This window comes from Scylla paramamosain, chromosome 28, assembly GCF_035594125.1.
Source record: "Scylla paramamosain isolate STU-SP2022 chromosome 28, ASM3559412v1, whole genome shotgun sequence".
Taxonomy (NCBI): Eukaryota; Metazoa; Arthropoda; class Malacostraca; order Decapoda; family Portunidae; genus Scylla; species Scylla paramamosain.
In genome coordinates, this window is record NC_087178.1 from 14632216 (window position 1) to 14652621 (window position 20406).

The 20406-nt window shown below is 38.4% G+C and overlaps 1 protein-coding gene across 8 annotated transcripts; it reads right to left on the minus strand.

Moving 5' to 3' along the window:
* Window positions 1–1225: 1225 nt before the first annotated feature.
* Window positions 1226–19913, minus strand: LOC135114980 (aminopeptidase N-like). Of its 8 annotated transcripts, none has more exons than XM_064031324.1 (9): window positions 19678–19913; window positions 7745–10209; window positions 7391–7548; window positions 4533–4716; window positions 4088–4337; window positions 3688–3828; window positions 3194–3442; window positions 2694–2864; window positions 1226–1937 (listed from the first exon to the last, which is right to left on the minus strand). In XM_064031324.1, exons 4-6 carry the CDS (start codon window positions 4614–4616, stop codon window positions 3743–3745), a joined length of 420 nt encoding a protein of 139 aa, XP_063887394.1. In that variant the 5' UTR covers window positions 4617–4716; window positions 7391–7548; window positions 7745–10209; window positions 19678–19913; the 3' UTR covers window positions 1226–1937; window positions 2694–2864; window positions 3194–3442; window positions 3688–3742. The 8 variants fall into 8 exon arrangements, with proteins under 8 accessions (XP_063887394.1, XP_063887396.1, XP_063887395.1 ...); XM_064031326.1 differs by lacking the exon at window positions 1226–1937 and having other exon boundaries at window positions 1950–2864; window positions 7745–7951; window positions 9638–10209; XM_064031325.1 differs by lacking the exon at window positions 1226–1937 and having other exon boundaries at window positions 1950–2864; window positions 7745–7951; window positions 8462–10209.
* Between the last annotated feature and the right edge of the window lie 493 nt (window positions 19914–20406).

Consider the following 20406-nt stretch of genomic DNA (forward strand, 5'->3'; position numbering starts at 1 on the left):
GTTTAAAGAGAAACTGGATAAATATGGTTATGGAGACAGGACAAAATGAGCTTTAGCTCATGCCCTGTACAATACAACTAGCAAAATACAACTAGGTAAATATATACACAGGGTGGAGCAAATGAAACACATTTTTCAGTATTCGGCGGCAGTTGGGGGTAATGACCTTGAGTGAATGTTGGCAGGCAGCGCAGATAATGCGGTTCCAACCAAGATCCATATGTATGACAGAATGTTGTTGCCGTATGGATCCTGCTTCCAGCAAGATGGTGGCACAACTCGTACTGCAAGAGCATCATTGGAGGTTGTTTGACGAATGTTTGTTGGACATGACATTTCCCTATTTGCCGATGTTTTTTTTTTTTCCCCATACCCTTCCATTCTATCCATTTGCGACTTCTTTTTGTAGAGATACCTTACAGTGTACACAAGAAAACCATGCACAATCAAAAAATTGAAATCATCCATTCGTCAAGCCTTGCCAGATCAAATGTTGCGGAAAGCGATGCAAAGCTTTGAAGAGAGGCTCCGAACTTGTGTCTGCACACCGGCAAGAGGAAAATAATGTGCATTTGACTGCAGTTATTTTCCGAACCTAGTTCCGAGGTACGTATCTTTATTTTTTTCTTTTAATGGAATACTATGCCTTTTATTTGATGTGATTAAGATTGGTGTATCTTTAAAATACACAGTTATTAAGTTGTGAAAAATGCATTTTCTGTTCCATTATGTGTGTGTGTGTGTGTGTGTGTGTGTGTGTGTGTGAGATTCTGTTTTCCTACAAAAGATCTGGAACTGTACTAAAGCTTAATTTTTTTTGTGTGTTATATTATGTCTAATGGTCAATTCAGAAGCATTGGAAAAAATAAAATATATTTTCAGATGATCTGTCAACATTTTTTATTATCTGCATATACATAGTTTCTGCTCTGCTTTTCCCTCTTCAATATATTGTGATTTCTACCACTTTCTTTGTTCTCTTATTAATATTGATCTTTTCTTCCAGATGAACAGAATGAATGTGACATATACTTTGAAAGAAGAGCAGAAAATAATAAGTTCCTGCAATAATATATATATATATATATATATATATATATATATATATATATATATATATATATATATATATATATATATATATATATATATATATATATATATATATATATAAATCTTTGTTGTAAGATATAACTGGGTAACAAATCAGAAACATAGCTTCGAATATGTTGAGATAAACAAAATATCTGTATCAGTAAAGACGTGTATAGGAATACTAGAGAAAATGAAGATATAGGGAAAGTAAAAGTTGTATGAGAACAGGCACATGTCACACCTCGCATTTCAATAATGTGCATGTGCACACACACACACACACACACACACACACACACACACACACACACACACACACACACACACACACACACACACACACACACACACACACACACATTCTTAATCACTCCTGAGCTTTTATGAGTAACCATTATCTGCTAGTCACTGAATGATCACTGGGCCATTTTTGTTCATCCATTCAATGTTGTTCTGAGTTCATTCAATAGCCTGGGCTACAGCATGCTTGGTAGTGCTCAAATGGTCTTGGTTGGCTGACTGGAACTATTTGAGCTCCAAATGAACATAAAACACTAATTCCTAAGTCTTGGGATTTTTTGCAACAATTTCTTATTTTGATGAAGCTACTATAGATGAAGACTTGTGAAGTTTATAAACATTGAGAGGTCTTGATAGAAACGGTCATATTAATTAGATATATCACATTATATCAAGAGATCTATGAGACAGTCATTAAGACACCGTACTGAGAGACATCATCATCTCTGTACTGTCTTACCTCATCAAGCTGTAATTCCTTGCTCATGCCATCAGTTCCAAACTTGGTCAGCCAAGGTAAAGTGAACAGGCCACTGCCTGTACTGTAAGGTGAGTGATAATATATTATGTTTTGTTTTTTTTCTCTCTCTTATTTTTTTATGTAGGAGGAGCAAGAGGAAAGAGGAAAGTTTTCAGCATGCAAGGCCATGGGATGAGGGGAGGCATGCAGTTAACAAGATCTGAAGAGCAGTTAGCATGAAAATAGTGATAGAAAATGGCAAGAGATGCAATATTAAGGTGATGTGAAAGAGGTTGAAGACAGTCAGGGGAGACGAGTTGATAAGATGAAAAATTTTGATTCCAACCTGTCTAAAAGAGCAGTATGAATGGAACCCCCATACATGTGAAGCATACTCCCTACAAGGACAGATAAGGCTTCTGTACCGAGTGAGCAGCTGGGATGGAGAAAAAAACTGGTGGAGATGACTCAGAATGTCCAATTTCATAGAAACTATTTTAGCTAGAGATGAGATGTGAAGTTTATATACTGTAATTAGAAACATAATAATGCCATCCCTAGTCTTCCCTAGTATGAAGATTGAAAAGAGGCTTATTTTTTTAAACAATTTTATTTCTAAAAGAAAATTGGTAATGATTATAATAATTACAAAATGGAGATGGATGAGTACAGAGCATCCATGGCTACAAAACTGAAGTTGAATAAAAAGATAAGATACTACAAGTTTATCAGATACAAACAAAAATAGAAACAGGATCTGTTATTGCTTCCCACAACCTAATATTATTTTGTGGTAAACAGAACCATGATGTCCTGTGGTGGAAGAATACCATCTCACCTTGACAGGATCCAGATTTTCTTGGAGCAGCCAAGCGCTTTGAGTATTCTGCTCTTTTCAGAGCCAACATTTGAGTTGAGGTATTGATTCCATGCAAATTCCCATTCCTTGTTCTTGCCTGCAGCTATGGCAGTGCAATACACCACATCCTTCAGGTTTGGGGAGATGATGCTGGAAAGGTGCAAAGATAAGAAACAGCCTCCATGAGGACAGTACAGGGGTAAATTTTGTTGTGGATCTATGCTGGTGTACTTGGAATATATCATGAATTTAGAAGGATGTGTGCATCATGCAGTCCATTTGATAAAATAAGCATCTCTGACATCTCTGATTTGGATCATTTGACTTGAGAACTTTCATGAGAGAAAGAATATTGCTGTAAGTTTTGTAAAAGCAGGCTAGGAAATAAAATAATAAAAACTGGATTTTCTGCATTTGGTAACCTTGAAGATTTTGCATTGCGATATCTTGAAAATACTAGTCTTCAAAATATCACTTACTTAACAACCTTTAGACTCCTTAAAAGACCAAAACCATTCACATAGTGCCTTGGAAGTTATTTCACTCCTGTTCTCAATATGCTTTCACTTGTCACTCTTTGTGTTCATCATCCACCGCTTGAAGAGTCCAGCAGATTGGGTCACACAGTCTTCATGACCCAGCTTGCAGGCCCACTTAAGCATCTTTATGAAAGTCAGTTGGAGAGTCTTGGAACCCAACAGTGACTCAAACAGACTGAGCAAGAAATCCTGTGGGTAATGGGTTAGTTAATGATGTGAAAGGGAATGTTTGCTATGATTTCAGTTATGACCTCATGAATCATCAGTTTTTTATTACTGAAATTTCAATAATGTTACACATAAGTACCTGTTTATGTGTGTTTAATTGGATATCTCTTACAAATGAATATCAATTCATTAATTCACTGTGAACCAAGTATGACGTCATTCAATTTTGAAATCATATATGTATTATAATATTTTTTGCTGCTCACCTTAAGAGCTCCATAAGCTCCAGTGTGGGAGAAGAATTTATGAATGTATTTTAAGTTATCCAGAGCAGTAGCCCATGGTGCATATGAAGTTTCCCTGATCAGATAAGCAGCAAGATCCATTGACGGAATATGATAACTGACCTGAAAAGAAAAAAAAAATCATAATTCCTGCATTAAAGCTTTATATTGAAAAATATTCAAGATGTAAAATATTCTTAAATAAAATATGATTCCCAGAGATTACTGCAAATATAGACTATCCATCAGAAAATTCACATAGCCATTATGAGTAACAAACTAAGATATCCATTCCTACAAATATCTTCAGGAGAAAATATTCATGTAATGGAACGATGGTGGCTGAACTACAATGTGACCAGAAATAAAGCAACAAAAGTACCTGGCTCGATCAGCAGTTTCCAGCTGTCATCATACCTGACTCTGTAGTAGCCAGTCTCCTGTATATTAAATATCACCCACTGCCTACTATTTGCAAGGGACTGGATCGTGATCTTAGAGTCAGTCTTTGAGAGCCACCTGATGGGTGCTGTCTTGCTGAAGTTAGTAGTGGCCTGTGTGGTGTAGGAGAGTGGCACCCACCACCTGTAGACATGAGTGTCAGTGGAGTTGGCATCTTTCCTCAACAGGAACTGTTCTTGGTGAAATAAATAGTAATTTAAGTTTTCTCTATATGAGTTTTTGGTTAGTACAATTATGAATTGGTTGTAAACTACTCTAATTAGTGAATTAATTGATGTGTGTTTGAGATTATATGTCACAGCAAGAGTTACACTGGTAAAATAGAATCTCTTCCATTCATTCCTTGGTCATTTTAAGGTGATTACCTGTGTGACTGTGGCTGATGTCCCATCAGCACTTTTTATGACCTTGACAAAAGGATAGCCCATCTGTAGAGTCCAGGTGTCCATGACAGTCTCGACAGTGACATCCTTGGCAAGTGTCAAATCCTGGTGGGCAGCTTGTGTCAGGAAGTCCCACAAATCATCTTGTTCTGAACTGGCATATACTCTATGTAGGGATAGGAAGAGGAGGAAGGAATGACCATGGATGTCAGATAAATCACATTATAGTTTATTGATGCCAGATAAATCACATTATAGTTCCTTTTCATATGTTTCTTATGAATATTGTTATGACCAGATACAGTCCCCTTCACAGCTGCTGCTGTCATACTTCATGGCCTAGTGATGGGGCACAAATACAATGAATCCAGGCACCTGCTGGTTGCCAACAGCTATTAACCCTTAAGAGGTTGCTATCCTGTTTCATCCATCAACAGGGAAGGGAGTATACTGAATGCCAAATTACCCACCAAGCTGAGAAAGAACTAATTAGCCACATGCTAGGGAGCACAGACAGTACAGACAACACACAGAATGAGTTATTCCACTTCATAGGACAACTGCTCACCATAATAGATTGCCCACACCAACAAAAATATTATACACTCTCACCAGAGAAAAGCCTACCTACATACTATCTTCCATAAGACAGATTCCCACCATTGACAACAATAGTAAAATCTGGGAAGGAAGTAGACAGCTGTAGCCTAGCACAAATATCATCTGGTTTGCACCACTCATGGTTGTGGGCCCCTAGACCAGTAGCATTTAACAAACACACAACACACACAATGTCCAGACACACACACAACCCACAACAATACACTGTACTTCAGCAGAAGAAAGGGGGAGAGAACGGTGTCTGCTCCTATCAAAATCTAGGCACAAATACAATAGACAACTGGACAGAGTCACACTCAGCACCATAGGAACAGCAGGAAACAGACACAAATGCTCTTTTGCACAATATCTGGATTTGCCCAGATCATGGCCTCCCATAGGACCCAAATAATACACAATATAATGAGGCATAAAACAGTTATTCCACCCCATAGGTGGCAAGCATGGGAAAATTGGTTGGCTTGCTTTAGGGATGTCAGACACAACTGGGGATGGGGAGGGAAGGAAGGGAGGGGGAAGTTGAGAACTAGGGGGTGAAGATCTGCCCCCACACCCCGCTTTCATTCAGACTCACTGTATCTATCTCTCCCTCAACTGAACATTATGTTTTAAAAATAATTATAGGGTTATTTGAAGGACTGGGTGAAAAAGGGAGAACAACCCTTCAATTATATTGTCTATTAAATATAATTCTCAGAAAGGAAGGGAAGTGGGAAAAAATTAAATGAGGAAGGAGAACTTCAAATTTATAAAAGCTACTATAAGCAAAGCTATGATGTGCATTCCCTCCTCATCACTCATTCTGTCTTTCTCTCTCCCTCCTCTCCCTTCTGTTTTCTCTTTCCCACTTCTCTGCTCTCTATTCTTCATAGTTTCTAAAGGAGCAAGATGCTCTGTGTAACAATAGGAATAATTGATTATGTATATATTGTTTGAAGGGACAGAAAAACTTCAAAGGGTGCTTTGTGTAATGTTAAAGCATTGGTTTTGATGTTAATATTAGAGATAAGAGCAATAAAATTTAAAATTCAGTTGTATTAGTCCTGGGTTATGTATAGAATAAGGTTTTCATGTCCAATACTTTCAAACCTAAGTAACTTCATTCTTTACAATTTCTTGCTCCCTTAGATTGAAAATATATGGACAATGAATAGCATTATCAATGGGCCATGTGTACAGCTGCTCACCTGGTGTTCTGATAGTTGGTGAGACCCTTATGGAAGGTTGCCTCCATCAGGAAAAATTTCATCATCCAGATTATTGAAAGATTTTAGGTGTTAGAAAGGCTGTGCCTTTTTAACAGTAAACCTAAAAAACTACATACTAATTGAGAATAAGCTGTGATGAAACCTTTTTGTATTATTGTGTTAGCATTTCATGTAGGAAATAACCTCAAAACACTCTGGGGAGACAAAATAAAAGAGTGCAAAGGAAACAAGATATGCAAACAGGAAAGCACACACACACACACACACACACACACACACACACACACACACACACACACACACACACACACACACACACACACACACACACACACACACACACACACACACACACACACACACATCTTTGGAGTAAGAGATGGTATAAAAAATCTCATTTATCTCATCAGGATGACCAACAGGGATGCTAATGGGATGGGAGGACTCAAGGCAGTCAAGTCTGAAGACCTTTTGCAAGGCTATCATGATGAAATGCTCCATCATTTGACACTCTGGCTGAGGATGGTCAGTGCCCACATACTCCATGAAGCTTGCAAAGCCCTCACTGAGCCACAGATCTGTCCACCACTCAAGGGTTACCTGATTCCCAAACCACTTGAGAACCAGCTTGTGTGCCACAACTATCACCACCCACTGTTTGTTGTAGGCTGAAGACACCTTTGGGTCATAAAGCATCACTGTCTCCCTGTAGGTGATGAGCCCCCAGTTCTCCATGGTACCTGCTGCAAAGTCTGGAATAGCAGTCATGTCTTGTTTTGGGAGTGGGTATGAAATACAGAAGTAGTCCTCAAAGAAGGTGAGGATTTTTTTAACCAATTTCAAGTGAATAATTTGCCTGGTTGATGGTGGTCTCTCATGCCCACGTCCTGAAGGACACTCCATTCTGTGTGGTGACCTCCTTTGATGAGAAATCAGACACAAGGAACACCACAAGGTAGATGGACATGGGGATGCTGGTATTGAAATGGTCCCACATCCACCCCTGCTCACCTATTGGGCAGCTGTTTATTTTGGGCATGTTGAAGATGGTGGATAAGTCTGTCTCCCTCACCAGGAACACTTGGAACATATCTTTCATGGCCGGCTTGTCAAAGCACAGAAAGGTTCAGCAGGCATCTGTCGTCTGGAACTGTGTAACAGCAAGCCACCTGTGAGACAGTAAATAAGTGCATCATTCTATGTTTGTCAATTTGCATTAGTGATGGAGAATGAACATTACATGTCACATGGACTTAAGAGTGTGTTTTAATTTACTTGATAGACAAGCTCTGACTCCCTATCCTTTCCACTGAGTAGGATAAAGCATTCTCATTACATATACTATAACACCCTTCTCTCACATACCTCTCTTTTTCTATTGCAACTTTATATGAAGCCCTGTAGAAACCATGCTACTGGTCATTGAGGTAACCTCAATTCCATAGACAGCACATATTGGTGGCCTTTGGCCAGTGGTTGTTGGAGGTGGTCTTGGTAAAATTCGTGCTTGTTGTTGTATGTCAGCTTCATGATGCCCACAGCCTTCCCTTTCCAATTTTTGGCATCCACTACCTGTACAAGTTTATTATTAATTTTACACTTATTCTTAATCGTGTACTCTCCTTACTGTGTTTATTATTATTATTCTTTTATATAGTCATTGTTCCTTTTATCTTATTCCCTCATCGGGTACCATCACACACACACACACACACACACACACACACACACACACACACACACACACACACACACACACACACACACACACACACACACTCACACACTACCTATGTAGTAGTGGTTAGCATACTCGGCTCACAACCAAGATGCCCCAGGTTCGAATCCCGGGCACGACGAGGCAAATGGGCGAGCCTCTTAATGTGTAGCCCCTGTTCACCTAGCAGCAAGTAGGTACGGGATGTAACCCGAGGGGTTGTGATCTCGCTGTCCCGGTGTGTGGTGTGTCAGTGGTCTCAGTCCTACCCAAAGATTGGTCACTATGAGCTCTGAGCTCTTTCCATAGGGAAACAGCTAGCTGGGTGACCAGCAGACGATCTTAGGTGAATCACACACACACACCTTGACTGTGTCATTGTGGGTGATGATGTGGAAAGTGAAGACAGAAGTTTCCTTCACTACCTCCAGCCCTGTTGCCACTAGTGAGCTTACAAACAGGGTCATTAGTAGCATTGTCACACTTCTTTTAACATAATAGCCATTCTTTTTGCCAAAGGACACAAAAGCAGTAGATTCGTTCATCTCCATTTTCAGAATTTGCTTGCTTTGTGCACTCTTGGGCATAGCACACACTACTTACACTACTTCTTGTTTGTTCTTCCTTTTTTTTTCTCCAATGAATGATTATTATCTGCAATATTATGATGTGATTATTATTATTATTATTATTATTATTATTATTATTATTATTATTATTATTATTATTGTTATTATTATTATTATTATTATTGTTATTATTATTATTATCAAAGGGAGAGTGGCATGAACTAGTTTCCTATTTCAGTATGTGTGATCTCATCTTGCTTGTTTAGTGGTTCTGTGAATGTTGTTGTAAGCAAGGTGGATGGATCCCAGACTGGTAGGTAAGAGTTTGAGTCTGGTGAATGTTAATGGCAGAGATGTTATTTATAAATAATACTTTACTTGTGCCTGATTTTGAGAAGAGATTGAGACAGCTGATTGAATACTTTGAAAGCTGCATGAAAGAAGGAAACTGGGAAATTATGGTTACAGTAAAATTATACAATTCAATTTCAGAATAACTTTCCATGCATTCAGTTTTCTTCACATTTTCCATTGTCCTCAGGTACAGCTAAGGACAGTTGGCAAAGGAGCTTGAGAAAGGGTAAAAGAAAATGGTCTTCACTTGCCAAACATGTACAGGTAAGAGAAGATGTAGCTCTTTTAAACGGAAGCGATTGTCTTCACGGAGGAGAGTTATTTGTCAACTTTTGTTGTCAAATGAAAATCCATTGTTTACAATATAGAAATATGCTAAGTAAACCTGGTTGTTAAAGAAAAAAAAGCTAAGCTTTAATGGAATAGATTTTAAGCCCCAGGATGCCAGCACCATATGTTTTCAGCAGCAGGTAGGCGCATGCTGTGCCAGCTCTGTATACCTACGGCAGCAATTTAAAAAAAAAATGACTGTAGCCATATTTTGGCTGGGAGTCTTTTCATACTTTGTTAGAACACTTTTCATACCTTTCCCCTTCCCCCTCATTGACCATTACCCACCAAAATGCCTGTAGGCATGCCAAGGGTACAGCCCCTGACCTGATTGCAGTACGGGAAGATGTGCCACCTCACAAAGAATATGTAAAACATGTGAAATGTGTAGTACATAATATGTATACAAAATTAACAAAACCTCAATAGCATAAGTGTTTTATCATATAAGAAATAATTATAAATGAAGGAACATAAAGCACATAATTTAGCTACTTGTAAATTGCCTTCCATGAGAATAGTGCCTAAAATTGTTGTATACATCTGTTATGTACTTCTAAGTTACTTATTTTTATGATATCTGTTGAAAACAACAACTTACATTTACAAGAAAATATTTTTTGTGGATCAAAACAAAACATCTGAGTTTGTATATACTTAGCTTGGCTTGTAGGCTTGCACAACTCCTCATAACTTGTGTTAGACACCTCTATTCACTCATATCTTCTGCAACCCACACCCTCAGCCTCCTTGGTGCCTTATAACTACCTTTTATGGACCTCTGAAGTTAGCTTGGTGAATCCCTTGTTGCGCTGAAGTCTACGGGGTGTAACATTCCATATATCAGAAACTTCTGGCACCTAAAAATCATGAAAATAATAAGAGGCGAATAGCAAAATGTATCAGTTATGAGTTTTCTTATCATTCTACATACTTTTCAGAAAAAAATCCAAATTTTCTCAGCATCAAGGGAAGTCTTATGAAAAATGCTTGGCATGCTGTGGGTTAAATAAAGAAAAGTATAAAATTGCTTGATTTCACATGCTATTTTATATAATTTGTGGCTATATACTGGCATAATGGCAAACATTGGCTTGCATGACTTGATAAATGTTTAAACTTCTGGAAGGTCTGTGTTTCATTTCTGCATATTGGATACCATTTTAATTTGTTTGGTGATTTACAAAACTTGTAATAAAGTTCAGGGCAGCAACTGCTTGCTTGTATATCAGAGAAGCTATGCTTCTTTATTGTCAATAAAAGTGCTTGTGTGATGGGGTGCACTTAAGAGATTGTCAATTTTTAGAAAGTCGATGAAAAAAGTTGACTGAAAATGTGCTAGTGTGATGGCACTTTAAAGTGGTAGCCCAGGGCATCACCTGCTGATGGTGGGGTGGGTCACTCTTACCTAGATATATAGATAAGCAAGTAGATGTGTGGGAGTAAAATTCAGTTTTTTATTGTAGGCATGTTTTTATTTATTTATTTATATATTTATATATTTATTTATTTGTTTATTTATTTATTTATTTATTTGTTTATTTATTTATTTATTTATCTATTTGTTTATCTATTCATAATTATTATTTCTAAATAAAATGAATAGAAAAAAATGTTTATTGTTTATTAATGATAAATTCTATATTATGTTGTTGAGAAAAAACAGGAGGAATATGTTAAGTTTTTGTATTTTTTTTTTCTGAAGTCAGATGTTAGAATCTTTCACTGGTGAAGAATTTGTATGAAAATTCTAATACCTTTTTATTTATTATATTAATATTATATTGAATCTATTGAGGCTGTGTTAGGGAAAATTTTGTTGAGAATGAAAACTGTATATCCATATTGTAATTTTTGAGGCTTTTTGATGAAAGATTTATGAAAATCATATTAATATATTTGATTATTAATTGATAGATTTTTAGGCTATATTTAAAGGAAATAATGAGGAAGTTCCTAAGAAAACATTTGTAATTGTTAAAGTTATGATATGATAGATAAAAAAGTGTGTGTGTGTGTGTGTGTGTGTATACGAAGAATGAAAGTATAGTACTACTACATTACACTACTCATTTCCCAATCTATTGTACAGTTGGGCATTGCTTCCAGCAGGGCCTAGTCCATGCCACTAGGCTACACAGTACCAATGGCGACTCGTGTAAGTAACTGCAACAGGATGAGAGGGAGAGAGCACTGTCACTCATGCAGTTCTGATCTTGTTATCTGTGTTAGAGGTAGTGTTTATGCACAGTTGAGGGAGAAAGATCAGCTGGATTTTATCACTATATATATATATATATATATATATATATATATATATATATATATATATATATATATATATATATATATATATATATATATATATATGCAGTAGATACCTGCCGAAATGATAATTAGTCCCACTGAAGTCTAAAGCACTGTATCAGGGAGTGCTGTGAAGCTATCATTAAACCCAGCTGTGACCTCACTGAAAGTTTCTCTTTGTGTCTCATAAAATAAGGGGGCAGTCACAGCCTGTCCTCTGAAGACAATGCTCTTCCTTCACACAAAACAACAAGCACTTAATTACGCATACACCCTTCACTCAAAATAAAAAATTATCATAGCAACTCCTACACCAGCCTTCGAGTCCCCATCTGGGAAGGGGACCACACATGTCCCTAGGTTGGACTGCTCTTCTGGTATCGACCCTGAGTGTTTTGACAACCCCGCTTCAACTTTTTCTTCATTAACTTCTGCAACACTCATAGTCTTACATCCAATTTTCAGTCTGTAGAACACCACCTCTCTACTAAACCTCATCTTCTTTTCCTCACTGAAACACAGGTGTCTGAGGCAACTGAGAGTTGCTCCTTTTCTGTTTCTTCCTACTTTCTCTATCCTCATTTTTAATCCAAAGCTGGATGTTGCATCTATGTGTGCAACGACTTAACCTGCTCTCGTGCCCAAACTTGAATCTTCCAAGTTTTCCACCATCTAGCTACTATTACAAAATCACTCTCAAATTAAATTTATTTGTACTGTATACCTCTCACATAACTCTTCTGACTATAAGAAATTCTTTGACTACTTAACTTCCACAGTAGAGCACATTTTCACTCTCTTCCCTTTTGCAGAGATCTCCATTCTTGGAGACTTCAGTGTTCACCAACCGGTTTTGGCTTTCCTCTCCCTTCACTGACCATCCTGGTGAACTAGTCTTTAACTTTACTATCTTCCATGATCTAGAGCAACTGATGCAACACCCTATTTGTATTCCTGACTGTCTTGGAGATAAGCCCAACATTCTTGACCTTTTCCTAACCTCCAGTCCTGCTTATGCAGATACCCTGTCTACTCTGTTGGGCTCCTCCAATCACATACTCATATCCGTATCTTACCCTATTGCTTCAATCCCTCTTCAGGTACCCCTAAGCAGAGATGCCTCTGGTGTTTTGCCTCTGGTAGTTGGGGGGACCAGAGGAGGTATTTTGCTGATTTTCCTTGGAATGACTACAGCCTCTGTGTCAGAGACCCATTTCTGTGTGCCAAGCACATAACAGAGGTGATAGTGTCTGGTATGAAGGCAATACGTTCCTCACTCTTTTTTTCAACCTAAATCTTCCAAACCTTGGTTTAACACAGCCTGTTCTCATGCTATACATGATAGAGAGATGGCCCACAAAAAGTACTTGAATCTCATGTACTTTATATTTCTGCCCAGAAACATGTCAAGTCTGTTCTTCAATTAACCAAAAACTCCTTTATTTATATAAAGAAAGTGTCAAAATCTTTCAAGATCTAACTCCCCTTGTGACTTCTGACACCTAACCAAAAACACCTCCAATAACTTTGCTTCTTCTTTCCCTCCTTTATTTCAGCCAGATGGTACCACTGCTATCACATCAATCTCTAAAACTGAACACTTCACTCAAACCTTTGCAAAAAAAAAAAAAAAACTACCTTGGGTGATTCAGGGTTTGTTCCTCCCTCTCCTTCACTCTCTGACTATCTCATGCTACCTATTAAAATTCTTTGCAATGATGTTATTCATGCCCTCGCTGGCTTAAATCCTCAGAAGACTTATGGACCTGATGGGGTTCATCCTTTTGTTCTCCAAAACTGTGCCTCCATGCTTACACCTTGCCTAGTCAAGATTCTTTCAACTCTGTCTGTCTGTCAGCATCTACCTTTCCTTCTTGCTGGAAATTTGCCTACATTCAGCCTGTTCCTAAAAAGAGTGATAATTTTAATCCCTCAAACTACTGTCCTATTGCTTTAATTTCCTGCCTATCTAAAGCTTTTGAATCTATCCAAAAGAAGATTCTTAAACAACCTCCTATCTGATCGTCAGTATGGGTTCTGTCAAGGCTGCTCTATCAGTAATCTTCTGGCTTTCCTTACTGAGTCTTAGTCATTCTCTTTTAGAGATTTTGGTGAAACATTAGGTGTTGCCTTAGACATATCAAAAGCTGTTGATAGAGTCTGGCACAAAGCTTATATTTCCAAACCACTCTCCTATGGCTTCTATCCTTCTCTCTGTAATTTCATTTGAAGTTTCCTTTCAGACCATTCTATTGCTGGTGTAGTAGATGGTCACTGTTCTTCTCCTTAATCTAGTAACAGTGGTGATCCTCAGGTTTCTTTCCTGTCATCTACTCTCTTCTTATTCATCAATGAACTTCTAAACCAATCTTCTTGTTTTATCAACTCCTATGCTGATGGTACCACTCTGCAATTTTCCATGTCTTTTCATAGGTGTCCTACCCTTCAGGAAGTAAACAGTTCATGCAGGGAAGCCACAGAACACCTGACTCCTGATCTCTCTAAAATATCTGATTGGGTCAGAGCAAACTTAGTATAGTTCAATGCCTCAAAAAACTCAATTCCTCCATCTATCAACACCACACAATCTTCCAGACAACTAGTCCCTCTTCTTCAATGATACTCAACTATCCCCCTCTTCTACAGTGAACATCATCAGCCTGCCCTTTAATTATAATATAAACTGGAAACTTTATATCTCATCTCTAGCCAAAACAGCTTCTATGAAGTTAGGCATTCTGAGACATCTCTGCCAGTTTTTCTCACCCTTCCAGCTGCTAATTCTGTACAGGGGCTTTATCCATCCATGTATAGAGTATGCTTCACATGTGTGTGTGGGGGGTTCCACTCATACCACTCTTTTAGAGAGGGTGGAATCAAAAGCTTTTTGTCTCATCAACTCCTCTCCTCTGGCTGTTTTCAGCCTCTTTCTCATTGCCACAGTGCTGCATCTTTTGTTATCTTCTACCACTATTTCCATGCTAACTGCTCTTCTGATCTTGCTAACTGCATGCCTCCCTTCCTCCTGTGGCCTCGCTGCACAAGACTTTCTTCTTTTTCTTACCCCTATTCTGTCCACTTGTCGAATGCAAGAGTTAACCAGTATTCTCAACCATTCACCCCTTTCTCTGGTAAGCTCTGGAACTCCCTGCCTGCTTCTGTATTTCCACCTTGCTATGACTTGAATTCTTTCAAAAGGGAAGTTTCAAGACACTTATCCTTCAATTTTCGATGAGTGCTTCAGACTCTATTTGGGGACCAGCATCTCAGTGGCCTTTCTTTTTTCTATTGGAATTTTGTTGCCCTTGGCCAGTGTCCCTCATACTTAAGAGAAAATGAAAAGGGAAAAAAAAAAAAAAAAAAAAAAAATATATATATATATATATATATATATATATATATATATATATATATATATATATATATATATATATATATATATATATATATATATATATATATATATATATCACCACCATCATCACCATCATTTTCATTTAAAATTTTCTAATTAAGGTGGGGTTGGATGGGCAATGACTGCTTTCCACCACTGGTGATCTTGTGCTGTATGTTCTTCTATTCCCATCAAATTCATGTACTCCATCACACACTTCCTCCACTTTTTCACTGGCCTTCCCACCAGCCATCAGCGTCCAACCCTCACCTCCTCCACCTCGCTCAACACCCCTCCCTCTGCCCTTCTCATTTGTCTGAACCATCTCAGTCTTCTCTTCCTCAGCTCAACAGAAAGGTCTTCAACTCCACACATCTCCATCATCTCACTGCTAGACCTCCCGTCTTGCCATCTCACTCCTGCCATGTATCTCAGCATCCTGCGGTTACAGCTATGTAGAATATCTGTCAGTCTGTTTGTCAGTGCCCATGTTTCTGCTCCATATAGAAGAGCAGATCTGACACAAGCTCCATATACCGTTCCCCTGATCCTCAGTTTTATGCTGCGGTTCACCAATAAACTGGCAATTTCTCACTATCTTTCCCATGCAGCTGCTACTCTCGCCCTTACTGTTCTCTCTACACCCGCTTCACAGTCCAACATATCTCCCAAGTAGCAGAACTGTTGTACCTCCTCCAACACACCAACGTTCACCTCCAACCGGACATCCTCATCATCACCACCGCCACCACCACCCTCCTCCTCTCACACTCATCTTGGACATACAAAGTTCTGCTCCCCTCTGAGATTCCTCAGACCTGAGCATCATTGGTGACACCATTTATTACACCTAGTACACAACACAGAATTTGCTCCCACTCCTCTTCCACAACATCCACATAGCCATTTTCCTGACTGAATTCTTTCTCTTGCTTCATTTCCAGTCACCATTAGTTTTGTCTTCTCATGTTTATTTTCAGCCCCCTCTGCTCCATCCCCTCTTTCCACCTATTAAACATGTCAGTCACTTCTTCCCTTGATTCTGCTGTCAATACCAAATCATCGGCATAGAGTAGCTCCCATGGGCCATCTCCTCTTGCCAGTTTAGTAGCCTCCTCCATTACTGTGATAAAGAGTAGTGGACTAAGAGCTGATCCCTGGTGTACTTCCACTCTTATGTCAAAGTCCCTTGATGTTCCTGCCAATGTTTTCACCCTTGATCTTGATTCCACATACAGAGACATGACTGCAGTTATGAACCTTTCAGGCACTTTTTGCTTCCTTAGTGCCCACTCAATTGCTCTCCTTGGCACTCTGTCAAATGCCTTCTCCAGATCAACAAAGACATGGAATAGCTTCTTCTTCCTTTCACTGAATTTCTCCTGTATTTGGCTCATTATAAAAAATTCCATCTGCTGTCGATCTTCCTGGGCAAAACCCAAACTGTCGACCATCCTTTTTTATCACTTTTCTCAGCCTCTTCTCCAATACCTTTCCGAACAGTTTCATTCCGTGTTCCAATAGTCTAATTCCTCTATATTTTCTGCACTCCAAGCCATCTCCTTTTTCTTTATAGATTGGCACCGTCATACTATTTTTAGTTTTCAGGAATGTCTCCCTCATCAATTATGCCTCTAAACACCCTTGTTAATTCTCTTATAACACCCGTTTTCTTCATTAAATCACTGGTGATTCCTGTTGGACCTGGTGCTTTTCCACTTTTCATTCCTTTCAATGCTCTGTTCACCTCTTCCTCCAAGATTTCTTCTGTCAGAACTTCCACCATATTCACCTCTTCCAGGTTGTGTTCATTTTCCTTGTTTAACAGGTTTTCAAAGTAGTACCTCCACCTCTCAAGTATTTCTTCCACCTTTATCTTGATAATTCCTTTTTCATCCTTTATATATTTTACTCCAGTTACATCTTTCTTCTCTTTCTTCATTTGTTTTGCAATTTTGAACATATCTTTTTGCTTCTTATTACTATTCCATTCTACATCCCAATTTTCCCACATCATCCTCTTTACTCTTGCCAATTCCCTTTTAGTCTGCCTTGCTTTCTCTTTATATTCTCTTATCCTTATCATTCTGTGTTCTCTGCCATCTTTTGTATGCCCTTTTCTTTTCCAGCACCACTCTCTGTACCGCTTCATTCCACCACTATGTTTCTCTTTGCCTTCTTCGGTGACCTGTTGTTTCACCACAGACTTCCTTTGCAGCCTCCAGAACATTTTTACTCAGTTCCTTCCATCCTCCTCTGTTTACCATATTTTTCTGTTGCACCTTCATTTCAAATTGTCTTCATGTTTCCTTATCCTTCAGTTTCCATTCTTTTATTTTCCTTTCACCTCTCTGCTTCTTCTTTCTCACCAAGTTGGTCACATTTAGATCTGCTCTCAGTAGGCAGTGCTGTGTTAAACATGCCTCTCCTGGGATGACCCTACAGTCTCTTACCCGTATCTTCCTCTCCTCCTTCAGTAATATGAAATAAATTTGTGTTTCTGCTCCTCCACTCTTGTATGTAATTTTCTTCTCTCTGTCCTTTTTAAACATAGTATTTATCACCACCAGCTCTTTACTTTGGCAAAATTTCAGTATTCTTTCTCCTTCCTGACTTCTCACTCCAAATCCATAGATGCTCATGACTTCTTCGAACCCTCCTCTATCATCTCCAATATGCCCGTTTAGGTCGCCAGCAATGAGTAGTACCTCTAAGTCTGCCACTGTTGTCACATCATCCAACACACCCCAGAAGGCTTCCTTTTCTTCCTCTGGTCTACCTACTTGTGGTACATATACTGAAAAAATATTCATGACTTTCCTCCCCTACGACAAGCTTCATCTTTATTATTCTTATTTATCCTTTCCACTTGTATCACATCCTCCACCAGATCTTCTCATACCAACAGTCCAACACCTCCTGCTTTCTTCTTTTCTCCCGCCCATCAGAACTTGTAGTGCTCCTCTCCACAGCTGAACAGTTTGCATCCTCGTCCCTTGTATTGAAGTTCCTGCACACAGCAAATATCTACTCTCCTCTTCGCCAACATCACCACTTCCCTACTCCTGCCCACCATTGACCCCACATTTACTGTGCCTACCCACAGGTCTCCTCCCTCTTGTTTATCAGGTTTTCTCAGTCCAGAATTTCTTAGCACCCCCTGCCCACTTAAGGGCTTCCGGGGACTGGGGGTAGTTTCATGCATTTCAGTCATCATTTGTTGGTTGGTGCAAATTTTTACGGTAGCATGCCCTTGCTTACACCAACCACTGGTATCAGCGGTGGGCCTAGCCTTTACCTATGAAGGGCATAACCTGCAAGGCAGCAGGTGGTTTGGATTCAAAGTTTTCCTTCTCCTAGCCTCTACCTAAAAAGAAGCACAGGCTACAAGGCACCAGGGACCTTAGGCATGTGCTGCCACTCTGGGTTAAGAGTGAACTTTGAAGCAATGGCAGATTAAAGGGTAACTCCACCTTCCCTATATATATATAGAGAGAGAGAGAGAGAGAGAGAGAGAGAGAGAGAGAGAGAGAGAGAGAGAGAGAGAGAGAGAGAGAGAGAGAGAGAGAGAGAGAGAGAGAGAGAGAGAGTGTATATATATATATATATATATATATATATATATATATATATATATATATATATATATATATATATATATATATATATATATATTGGAACCTTGGTTTTAGAATTTATTTTGTTCTTGAATACCGTTCAAAATCCGAAATGTTAAAAAAATCAAAACTATGTTCCCCATAGGAATCAATGTAAAATGGATTAATTCGTTCCCAGACAACAGCATACCTTGTCTTAATGGCTTATGACAGATGCTCTCACATCCAAGATGGGTGCTTCACAACATCTCTAGCTCACAAATTATTTATCCAGAAAATATGTACTGAGGGAGGATTGTATGATGGCGATGTGTAAAATTTTTTTTTCTGATATTTTCTACATTTTTTTCCACTTTTATGGTATATGCAACATTGTGATAAATTTTCTTTGTTATGCAATGAGGCATCCTGTTATGAATATCTGCAGTTTTGCACGCCATGGTACAGGTATTTTGCCAAATAAAAAATATCTCCTCTGTTGCTATTCATGTTACATATATGTATGGGCTATTGCAGCTTATGAAACTATGAGAGGGAAAGAATTCCTACCCTATGAAATGTTGATTAATGTTAATTTTGATTTTTGGCAAGTATTTAAAAGTAAAATTTTTTTCATTATTTTCACCGAATTTTAAAAGCTATTTTTTACTTTATATATATATATATATATATATATATATATATATATATATATATATATATATATATATATATATATATATATATATATATATATATATATAAACTAGACACTAGGATTTATTCTCCTATCTCCTGATTCAAATGCTTTTTGAATGGTAGAAATTGATCCATAAATAAGGGAGGAGATACAAGTTGAAAACAAGCAACATGACTTGGGGTTTGCGAGTTTACAATCCTTCCTTGAATGAACTTATTGACAAAGAACTCATCACTACTGTTTACTGTTTAGACCGTGCAGGTATTCTCTTCATCACCAATCTAGTGAGGGAAGCCTTACAGAGGGACACAGAGAGGAGGAACCCACTTACCGCCAAAATGAAGGTGATCATAACACTTAGACATCTTGCTGCTGGGAAAAGCTACTGGAAAAAATGTAGTTGTGCAGTACTGATGGTGTTGGGGGTCATTGAGAGAGACAGGTGGCTCGGGATTATTCCAGTGACGAAAACTTTGTTTACATCGAGTCTTTTTAACGGGATCACATTTTCCTTATTTCAAAGATTGAATTACTGTCTTTCACGCTGTGTCTCTCCTCCAAACATATAAAAATGAAGTAAATATTTGTAGAAATTATAAATTAATAATAAATGGCAGGTTTTACGGTTTTATTATAGTTTAAGCCATTACACACTACGTGGTAATAACCTACCTCATTTTGTTCTTCTCACTATTCACATCATTTCTAATGATTACACTACTTGTCGGAAATTAATAATAACGCCACAATAGGCCTGGGAATGCACAGCGCTCTCAACTTTTTCTAAGTCCACAGATAAACATAAATGTGTATTGTTGCCTGAACTTCAGTTGTTTAATGCTTTGAATTGTGGGTAGCTGCTGGATAGGATCACTGTGTCTATAGTTCCTCGGGCCAATCACGTGCTACCACCACTTAACACTGCGAGTTGCACCAATAGGAAGTCTCTATAAGTACCCATAAGCTGCGCGGGCAGGTTAGGTTAGGTTCCCCACAGGCCCCCAAGCTTGCTTGAGGGATTGGGGGGCCGTGGGTAGAGATTGGGGACATTGGCTTAAAC